The sequence below is a fragment of the Ricinus communis genome, chromosome 6 (assembly GCF_019578655.1).
Source record: "Ricinus communis isolate WT05 ecotype wild-type chromosome 6, ASM1957865v1, whole genome shotgun sequence".
Taxonomy (NCBI): Eukaryota; Viridiplantae; Streptophyta; class Magnoliopsida; order Malpighiales; family Euphorbiaceae; genus Ricinus; species Ricinus communis.
Window position 1 is genome coordinate 11277329 of NC_063261.1, and position 11229 is coordinate 11288557.

Below are 11229 nucleotides of genomic sequence, written 5' to 3' on the forward strand. Positions count from 1 at the left end.
AACACGGCTGCCACTACTTCGTCGGAACTCCCTTCTCCGGCCACCAAAACGGACGCCGCCACCGCCAAAAGGAAGCTCTCTCCAAGGGGAGCCGATCGCCACCAAGATCGGCCGGAAGGTCAGCCGAAGGCTTTGCTAAGCCGCCATTCTGCTCGCTCGTGCGCTCGATTTACAAAGCCGCCATCGACGACCCACGCCGTCGCCTTCCTCTTCTTCTTCTTCGGCCATCACCCTCTCTCTCTCTCCTGATCTTCTTTCTCTCTTCCCGATCCTTCTTTCTTTCTTTCAATATCGACATTAGGCCCCCGAACTTTTCCTTATTACAATTTGGTCCCTCAACTTTCTTAATTACTTACAATTTCATCCAGCAGAATTCCAATTTAACCCCTAAACTTTTTCTTAGCCTTTCAATTAAACCCTTAACTAATTAATTTGGGCCAAATCCGAATTATTGAAAATACATAATTACATAAATACCCCTGATCGACATATTTATTTACGAAAATACCATACTCACAAATTTCCATTAAAACCCCATAAAAATAAAATTATACTTTCAATCCTTATTCCAAAATAAATTTCCAATTTAGTCCTAACACGAAATTAATTTAAATAATAAATTTCCAACTTAAAATTTAATACCACTAATCAATTAAAATACCAATTTTTCTAAAATTCTTTTATAAAAACATCATTTACAATTTCTTCCAAAATTTTCCAATATATATAATTTTATTTATACATATACATATACATATGCATTGGGAAAAAATTAGAATAACCAAAAATATATTCTACCCTTCAAATAATTTATTTAATTAATTCTTAAAATTTCAACTAATTGGGTATAGAATAATATCATTTAATTGACTAATATTAAAATTTTCATTAAATCATTTCAAATTAAACCAAATAAATATTAAATTAAATTAATTAAATAAATAAATACTTATTATTAAATATATAAAAATTTCGGGTATTACACATTGTTATCAATCATATCACACTTAGGAAACTCACAAATAAATGACTTACAAAATTTGGATGGATCCCTCTGTAAAAAATTGTTATAGGCAGCTTCATTCTCTACTTTAATTTGATCAATGACTTCCTTATAAGCAGCTTCATAAGTACTTCTAGTTGCACTCCAAAACATATTTTTTAATACTTGCCCCTTAAACTCCTTCTTCCAATTACAATAAATATGCCTAACACAATTCCTATGTTCAGCAAAAGGTGCTAGGTTATTTATAGCATTAGTAAGACCTTGTGCAATAAAGCAAATATAACTATTCAGTAAATACAAATATAAAGTAAACAATAATTAAAAAAGTCAAGAAAAATCACCTTTTGTTGGTCTGATATAAAGGTCCAGCCTAAACCATTTGTAATTTGCAACTCCTCTAAAATAATGGTTAAAAACCAAGTCCAAAAGTACTCATTTTCACATTCAACTACATCCCAAAAGATGGGGAACATTTGATTGTTCCCATCTTTAGCAACTGCACATAATAATGCCCCTCCTAAAAAAGTTTTCAAAAGACACCTATCAAATCCAATAATGGGCCTGCAACCCTTCAAAAATCCTTTCCTCAAGGAACTAAAGCCTATAAAGAACCCTTTAAAAGTGCAGTCTTCATCAAGTAGGAAATCAAATTTGCCTTCCTTATCCACCCTTAGCAATTCAGCTTTATAGCCTCTTAACTTAGCATAATATTCCTGTACAGACCCTCTTAGCATATTAAGTTCTTTCCATTTTGTCCTATAGCACTTTGTTCTTGACACTTGAACACAGAACTTATCAAGTAAGTCATCATCCAAGTCCTTCACACTCCAAATGGCATTTCTTCTGAATCTATGTATATATTCCTTAGCTATCTATTTAGAGGTAGCTTGCCTATTTTTTCATCTCCCTAGGGCACTTATGCTCACCAACATATGTCTTAATAGCAAAGGTATGCTCTCTTTTAATCATGCTTCTATATAGTCTCCATGGGCATTCCTTGTCACATCTCATTTGAAGTTGGTACTTGCTGCTTCTCATCACCTGCACATTATGACTATTAATAATTGCCCATTTACAAACTGTAGCTTTGCACTGATATACATCTTCAAATCACATTCTAAGAACCAGCTGTAAATACTTATGATACCATCTGGGATCATATACAACCCTATTTCTTCTCTTTCTTGAACCCTCTTTAATGTCATCCTCATCAGTACTGTCTGAATTCACATCCCTAACAGAGTCTTTGTATTCACTTACAAAGCTAGATGCTTCATGTCCAGCATTTTCTGCCCCAGTGTGCCATCAATAGATGATCTTTTGAACTGCAAACCAGTGTTGCCATGTAATCTGTCAGCAAGCTCATCAACAGGCGCATAATTCTTATACTTTGCTATCCTTTTCCTTGCTTCCACTTACTTATCATTATCAACAGTTCATTATCATTTAGTCCATCATCCGTGTCACTCTCATCAACTGGTAAGTACTCAAGATCCTCTTCTGATTCTACTTGCTGCTGCAATTGCTCACTATGTTCAGCACTGACATCAAACACAGTTTCATCTAAATCATTTAAATTGTCACTCTCATCCTCAGTTTCATCTAAATCATCTGTCTCACTCTCATCAACTAATAAGTACTCAGGATCCTCTTCTGATTCTACTTGTTACTGCAATTGCTCACTATGTTCAACACTAACATCAAACACAGTTTTATCTAAATCATCTAAATTGTCACTTTCATCCTCAATTTCATCTAAATTATCTACACCTTCTGGATTTTCACTAATACAGCTAACACCACCATCTTTTCCACGAATAGATTGACTTGTGCCACCAGGCAATGCTACTTGTCCCTTCTCTCCTTCGATATAGACTTGTAATACTCCATTGACATCATTTATATACTTAATCATATCCATTAAACCTTTATCATCCACTATTTCCCTTAACCCATCATTCAAACTCAATCCTGGAATCTTATAAGAAATCTTTGCCCCATAATACCCTAGTTTTTCTACTTCATCCAGTATGTCCAAAAATCATATCCTATCTGGGTCTAATCCATGTTTAGGCATAGTATCTCCACCTACATAAACCACATTCCCATAAACAGATGCAAAACGCCCATCATAATTTATATATACAGAAAACCCGTTAGACATTCTGTTGAAATAGTGCATGAATGTTAATATTTCAACAAGACAAATAAAATAATTACATGAATAAGACCTTACAGACCATGACAAACTCAAATAAATAAATACCAAAATCACAGTACTCTAGAATGACAAACTCAAATACATTTTGACAAACCCGAAAGTGCAGTAATAAAAAAAATGATTAATGCCCTACCCTACACATATCGCACTCATCTCGTTAATATAAAAGCTTCTTAGAAAAGCCATTAACAATGTAATAACTTACTTGTCCTTTTTCAATGGTCAGTACTTCAAGGGACCACAATGTTCGATGGCTTCAGTGTCTTTGCTGCTTCAAGGGACCACAATGTATTTAATTCTTCAAAGCACTACAATGTCTTCGCTTCACTTTCACTCTTTCACTTTCACTCTATTTTACTTTCACTCTCTTTAAAGAAATAGTTTCAGTAACAAATAACGGCTATTTCAAGTTTGGAGATTTAGGGTTTGCTTACACCATATACGCCATCGTTTTGTTATTTTTTTTGTTTCCGATTACGATGTCAGAAACGCACCGTTTTCTCCTCTACAGAACGTAACGTTTCTGATTTGCTTTAAAACGCACTGTTTCTACATGTTTAATTTACCAGAGCTCTGATAGCCACGTGGAATAAACTTCACCGAAAATTTTATTTATGTATCGATTTGACAAAATTGATAAGGTCGCATGACATTGTTACAATTACAAACACGTATATTAAATTAAAAAAACGCCAAATGTCGAGTATTCTTTTGCAATTAAGCTTTATTAGTATTATTTTATTTATAAATAATAATATAAAATAAACTTTAATAAAATTTTAACATTTTATACATACTTTGAAAAATAATAATAATTTAGAATATTTTGAAACATCTTTTTAAAAAAAGAAATTCTAATACTTTAAGATTTTATTAACATGATAATACAAAACTTAAATAATACAAAACTTATTTTAGACATATTTATTAATTAATATTTTAATTATATATAATTAATATTAAAAATATAACTGATAACTATTAGGATTAGAATTCATTGTATAATTAAGAAATCAAATTATTTATTAATGTAATTTAAAATGCTATTTCTAAGTTTTAAATCCTTATTTAATTAATATTAATAGTAAAATTATAATTAAAATACTATTTTTTAGGATTAAGCTCATTATTTAATTAAAAAGATTATAAATTAATAAATAAAATTACAAATCAACTTAAATCCCATATAAGATAAATACACATATCTAAAAAAACTATATATCAAAATAGTGTAACATATCAAAAAGATTTTATGTCTAAAAGAAGAAAAGTAGAATCTGAAATGAACAAAATAAAATCACCAAAAAATAAAAATATAAAAGTAGGCACTGCTTTGTTACCAATTCCTCAATCCTAGCACAGGTGGAATTTGTGCTTTTAGTTACAGAATTATATGACAGTCCACTGCATTAAAATCACTGCTATTATAGAAATATACATGACTAAAGCAATAGCTAGAAGAAAAGACCGACTGCCCCTAAATTTGAGTACATTGATTATTCTGGGAATCCACGGACAACTACTCTACGCCTTGTTTACACGAATTTTTTGACCTTCCAAAAGCTGCAATGAGAAAAATAATATTAGGCAAATGAAATAGGCAAACAATAATGAACTTGGTTGATGCGAAAAGCGGTGGCAACTTTTATTATAGCCTGTTTGGATGGAGGTTTTTCAAGGTTTTTGAGAGTTTTATAAATTTTACAACCTTCAACCCTGTTTGAGAAGAAGGTAAATTGGTAGGCTGAGAAGGTTACAGTTTTAACAAATCTTTATATTACCTTCTAAAACCTTCATTTATCATTTGTTCTTTCCAAACCAAGTAAAATTAGAAACTTTATTACTTTTTAAGGCATTACTTTCATTTACTTTATAAAATCTTACCTTACTTTACCTTCATTTTCGCTCAAAATAGTGTTAACGTGCAATCAATTCAAACATTAGCTGTGCGGGAAATGTTATATTACAGAAGAAAAACAAATGCCAATGTGAGAAAAAGCAATTGTCTAAGTAGTAGGCACTTGTGTCAGAGAGAAAGGATGTTAGATATGGACTTGCATGTTTACAAGTAATCTATTGGCTAATATGAGTAAGTGAGAAACATGCATCAATCTTGCTTTTATAACTCAGATGCACAGAAACAAAAAAGACTAATTACAAGTGAAGGCACCAAAACGTGCATCGATGCAAGTATCCCATTTTCTGTCCTTGAGGAATTTAATCATCTTTTTAATTAATGTTGAGGCAGCAAACAACTTACAGAATTGTTAAAAGATGAGATGGCAGCTTCTACATCCTCCTCTTCAGAGAACGAAACAAAGCCATACCCGCTGGATTTTGAGGTCCCAGGAACTCGTGAGACCTTAGCGCTAAGAACCTTTCCCTTCTCAGAGAAAAAGTTCTTGAGTATTTCTGAAGTTACAGTTTTCGCAAGATTTCCCACATAAACTTTGTGGGGACTGTCAACGAATTGCGATTCCTCCAACTGGAGAAAAGACAAATCTCCTGATGCCAAAGGTTTCTCTGTGATGTTTACTTTTATCTCCCGTCCTCCAATTTGCTGCAAAGAAAACTAGTCAATCCATCACAGTGAAATACTAGAAGCTCGCAAACATCTGCAGTAAAATCATATCATCTCTAGCATAAGCTTACTGTGCCATTCAGTTTCTCAATAACAGCGTTGGCATCTTCAACAGTTCTCATTGTCACAAAAGCAAATCGGCGACTCCTACCAGAGTACTTATCATACATTACCTACAAAGAAAACAAATTAAGAAAGTCATTGCCAGTTATACAGCTGACCTGTAAAGCAAGATTATGAATTGAGACATGCAAAGAAATGCAGACAGCCAAGTGAACAAACATTTCTTCCATCCTCAATCCTTTCATTGAAATACAAATTGTTTGTTTAACAGTTCAACCTATCTTGTTGTCCATGGATAGACCCCAGCACAGTATCTAGCAACATTACCAACAGAAATAGATTAAGCCTTATTGAAGACATCCTAATTCCCGAAACTAATAATATCTCAAACCATGCCAAAGACCAAAAAGAAAATGTTACTGCATCAACAACATTAAAACAAGCATAGGAATGTCATGTGATTGACCTGCAAAAGGCATGAATTGCTTGGAAGAAGAGATAAGGAAAATAATATGGCCACTTGATTTTATGATATAATCTCAAAAGATTAGTTGTCAAACACCAATCTATGTGGGAACTTGAAATATAATGATAAATATTCCACTAGCTTATTTCACAACTGGAGTTTAAAGCTGCTCCAATTTGACATTGAAATGACTAGCATCAAATGTTCATCACCTTGAAAAATAAACAATGAACTTAACTTGCTTAGGTTAACATTGAATTAAACACAATATGGTATCCAATTTTTCAGATTAACTATAAATCAACATCCTAAAACTTATCACTTGTTGAACAAATTTATAAATAAAATGTAATTTAAACGAACAACGCTAGAGCTTACAATTACAGCTTCTCTTCTAATTGGGCTTCAAAACCAATAAAATTAAGACAATTGAATATTTCCAGCAAAAAAGAAAACAAGGGAAAAGCATCAAACTTCAGAGGTAAAGTGGCAAATTTTTAAATAAAATTCACCAAATTAGGATAATCTAATTTTGTCAAGAATTTAGTTTAAAAAGCAAAAGCAGAGCATTTTATCCAACAAGTACCTCAGCTTTTTCAACAGCACCATGTTCTTCGACAATCTTAGTAAGCTCATCGTTATCCACAGTCCTTGGAATGTTACCAATGTAAAGCCTCTTGGCAGCCTCTGAGGAAGGGTCCGGCGGTGGAGCAACTGGTGCTGCTTCTTCAGCTACTGCAAAGAGCCTTCTTGGAACTCTGGGATTTAGAACTACATCCAAATGTGAAAATTTAGAAAAATTAATAAAATGGGTTGTTGGCTTTAATATTAGGAATGTGGGTTTTGGTAGGTTCGTGAAGAGAGTGAACTTTGTGCTTGTGGGTAGTATCGATGCTAGGGATGAGATTGTTGCCATTTTTTTATTTTTTATTTTACTTCCTTTTGGTTTGCTGTGGAGAAATTAAAAGAAATGGAGGGGTTTTAGAAATGGAGCGAGAGAGAGACGGAGAGGGAGAGAGAAGGATGGGGTTTTATAGCATTATCCAGTTAGCTGGCAAATAGTCTAATATGTGTTTCTTGGTAATTTTGTAGACTTTAATTTTCTTTTCCCTATGAATTAAAAAAAACTAGTTCTTATTTTAATTATAAATAATAATTAAATTTATAAAAAAATTATGTGTTTCTTGGTAATTTTGTAGACTTTAATTTTCTTTTCCCTATGAATTAAAAAAACTAGTTCTTATTTTAATTATAAATAATAATTAAATTTATAAAAAATTAATTTTTTATTCATACGTTACATAGTGGTTATTATTATTTTAATTATAAAATTAAATTAATAAATATAATTTAATAAAAATTTAATATTTAATATTAATTTATAATATTTTAAAAAATAAAAAATGAACTATATTAAAATATTTTTCTTAATATTTTTAAAATTTTATTAATATAATAATATAAAAATTATTTTAAAATATATAAATTAATTTTAGTATTGTATAGATTATACCATCAATATAATTAATATTACTATTTTTTATTTATTATATAATTAAAAATTAATTTATTATTAAATAATATTATAATTTAAAATAATATTTTTAGAATTAGAATTATTATCTAATTAAAAAATTAATGTATTAATTAAAATAATATAAAAATAATTAATAAATTATTTATTAGTTAATATAATATTAAAATATAATTAATATTTATTTTTTAATTTATTAATTTATTAATAAAAAATAAAAAATTATAAAATTACATATAAGCTCGAATATTAATACGTGCTATCCACACACGGCAAAGTGCACCAGTCATATCAAGTAATACAATGATGAATAAAAGTATCGTTCCACTGGAGATCTAATTGTGAGTATCACCTTCAATCATACACTAATGTTTAGCAATCAAAATATTATTTTGAGTGTAATAATATTTAAAAGTAAAACAATCTTGAAAGCTAATATTAAAATAATTGGTAAACTTATCAAGAATAAAGCCTATTTAGGTAGTAAATCCCCATAATAAGTTAAATATTTCATGAAACGAACAACAAATTCTAATCAAGAGCTATGTTGGCATTCTACCAAATTAGGTTTAAACTTTCTCAAGTGATTAAACTCCTAATTTCTGAGAGGAGTGAGAGGAATTTCTTCTCAAACTTACTCATTTAGGTCATGCAATAAGATTAAGAAACTTTTAAACTAAAGGATCTTATAGATCTATCTTTAGTATTTAATCAATCCTCAATCCCTAAGATTTGATCAATTCATAAAAAATAATATTTAATTACTTTATGAAAACAAATCTCAATCAATATGTCGAATTATCAATTGAAATAGATAATTAAGCAATCAAAGGGAAAAACAACTCATGGAAAAGATTAATTGTATTAACTTTAAATCAATCCATACAAAATAAATTAGGATTCAACAAAACCTAAATAGTAAGAAAATTAGTTCTTGAACATTAAAATAAATAAATAAAGATTAGGGAAAGAAGATCTCAAATTATTCATGGAAGAGTAAAGATGAAAATCTTCATTCTTCAATCTTGTAAAATAATGAAGGAATCGATGTTCTTCCTTGAGAAATAACCAATAGAAACCCTAAAAATAAAAGGAAAATCAAGTTTATAAGTATTTCTCTCTCCAAAAATGAAAATATGACGGGACTCCTTCAAAAATATCCTAAAAGTTCCTTAAATAGTGTATTTTATGATTGACACGAGGACCACACAGGCACCACACGGCCATGTGACGTCCTCAGCTTTTCGTAGCTTGAATATGTGTCTCTTTCCATTATTTACTTTTTGAGATATTTTAGGGTATCATAGAAATCGATTTAAGGCTTATGTTCTCATCAAAGTTGTAGCTCTTGAAGATTAGTTCATTTTAGAATTTTGAATCACCTCAATAAGACCTCTGTAACTCTAGATAAGGCCCAAACACTGAAACTGACCCAAATAGAAACGGACTGTACAACATCTAATTTCGATCCAAGTTATCTCATCTTTAGCAATCTAAAATGGAGTTGGACCATCATAAGAATTATAGCTTAGGAAGTTCTCTACAAAATTGATGAAAACTACTTTTCAATTCTGGATTTGTAAGATCACGAAAAACTACACTGAAACTAATGCAATCAAATCTGCATAATGCTGAAATTCGCATGTTTCTTCCACATAGGGAGCACACGGTCGTGTGGGCTTTCCCTGTGGACCTTTCATGCAATCTGCCATTTTTGACAACTCACACGGGAATGTCACACGGTCGTGTGGCTTCCCGTGTCAGACTGAACTTTGGATAAATATGTATTTTCTTTGCCCGATTCTCATGTTTTTTGATTCCATTTAACTCATTGACATGTATTATCCTTAAAGTGCCTAAAAGAACGAAAATATTAAGCTTGAACAAACAAATCAACTCAATTGAAGATAAAATTAATATAAATAAAGCTCAAAAGTAAGTGCCTTTAGCATTTATCAAATCTCATGTATCAAAAATAGTACACATGTCAAAATAAAAATTCTGTGTCAAAAATTAAGCACATATATCAAAGGAGTTTAGGTCTCATAGATTTATATATATATAATAAAATCTTAACATTTTATAATTATTATAATATTTTAAATAATAATAATAAACTAAATATTTTACATATTGTCTAAATTTTTTTAAAGATTTTATTAGCTCCAAAAAATTATTAATATAATAATATAAAAGTTATTTTCAGAATATTTATTAATTAATTTCTAATATTGCATATATTAATAATATATAAAATTAATCTGTTATTTTTTAGGATTAAAATTTATTGTATAATTAGGATACTAACTTATCAGTTAGTAAAAATATCAAAAATATAATTTAGAATATTACTTTTTAGAATTGAAATTATTGTCTAATTAAAAATAATTTATTAGTTAATGTAATATTAAAAAAATATAATTAAAGTTTTATTTTTTAAGATTAGAATTATTATTTAATTAGAAATATAATTTATTAATCATTAAATTAATAAAAAGATAATAAAATTACATAAAATTAAATTCTATGTGTCAAAAATAAGTACACATGTCAAATAAAAATCTTACATGTTAAAATATAATAAGTGTCGATCTCTAAAGATCATGAGAGAACACCAAGGCACATAACAAAGTGTCGATCTCCAAAGCTCATTAGAAAGCATCAAGGAACATAACAAAGTGTCGATCTCCAAAGCTCATAAGAGAATACTAAGGCATATAATAAAGTGTCAATCTCCAAAGTTCATGAGAGAGCATCAAGGCACATAAAAAGTGTTGGTCTCAAGCTTATCACGAAGTTGATCCTAAAATAACCGATCTAAGCATACCAAATTCATTATAGAGTAAAAGTATATCCACTCATTATATAGAAAAGATACAAGAGCTCATTAGAGAGCAACAGTACATGAGCTCAGTGGAGAGCAATAGTACATGAGCTCATTAGAGAACAATAATACAAGAGCTCAATAAAGGCCAATAGTACATGAGCTTAATGGAGAGCAATAATACATGAGCTCAGTGGAGAGCAACAATACATGAGCTCAATAGAGAGCAAAAATACATGAGCTCGTTGGAGAGCAAAACTATACGAGCTTAGTGAAAAGCAACAATAAATGAGCTCATTGGACAACAATAGTACATGAGCTTAGTGGAGAGCAACAATACATGAGCTCATTAGTGAGTAAAATTACTTGAGCTCAAAGAGTATAAGACTAGTCCATCCAAATATGTAAACAAGCTCCAAGAACTACAAAATCCTAGTTCATCCAAAGTGATTAACGAATTCTAAGGAGAGCATCTTGATGAACAACATCCTTTCAAGCTTACTGACTAATCTCCTTAAAATCAAGATCATTCAA

The 11229-nt window shown here is 30.2% G+C and overlaps 1 protein-coding gene across 2 annotated transcripts; it reads right to left on the reverse strand.

Moving 5' to 3' along the window:
- Positions 1-4535: 4535 nt before the first annotated feature.
- Positions 4536-7395, reverse strand: LOC8261127 (30S ribosomal protein 2, chloroplastic). Of its 2 annotated transcripts, none has more exons than XM_015715532.3 (4): positions 6924-7395; positions 5880-5981; positions 5488-5799; positions 4536-4790 (listed from the first exon to the last, which is right to left on the reverse strand). In XM_015715532.3, exons 1-4 carry the CDS (start codon positions 7251-7253, stop codon positions 4752-4754), a joined length of 783 nt encoding a protein of 260 aa, XP_015571018.1. In that variant the 5' UTR covers positions 7254-7395; the 3' UTR covers positions 4536-4751. The 2 variants fall into 2 exon arrangements, with proteins under 2 accessions (XP_015571018.1, XP_002513193.1); XM_002513147.4 differs by having other exon boundaries at positions 5488-5787; positions 6924-7391.
- Positions 7396-11229: the final 3834 nt, after the last annotated feature.

What these genes read in the sequence shown, in the direction of transcription:
- LOC8261127 (XM_015715532.3), bottom strand. Translation starts at nt 7,253, where the DNA reads ATGGCAACAATCTCATCCCTAGCATCGATACTACCCACAAGCACAAAG. An exon ending in TTGAGAAACTGAATGGCACA is followed by an intron (nt 5,800 to 5,879) that starts GTAAGCTTATGC and finishes TGGATTGACTAG; the next exon opens with TTTTCTTTGCAGCAAATTGG. An exon ending in TCTCATCTTTTAACAATTCT is followed by an intron (nt 4,791 to 5,487) that starts GTAAGTTGTTTG and finishes TTCTCATTGCAG; the next exon opens with CTTTTGGAAGGTCAAAAAAT.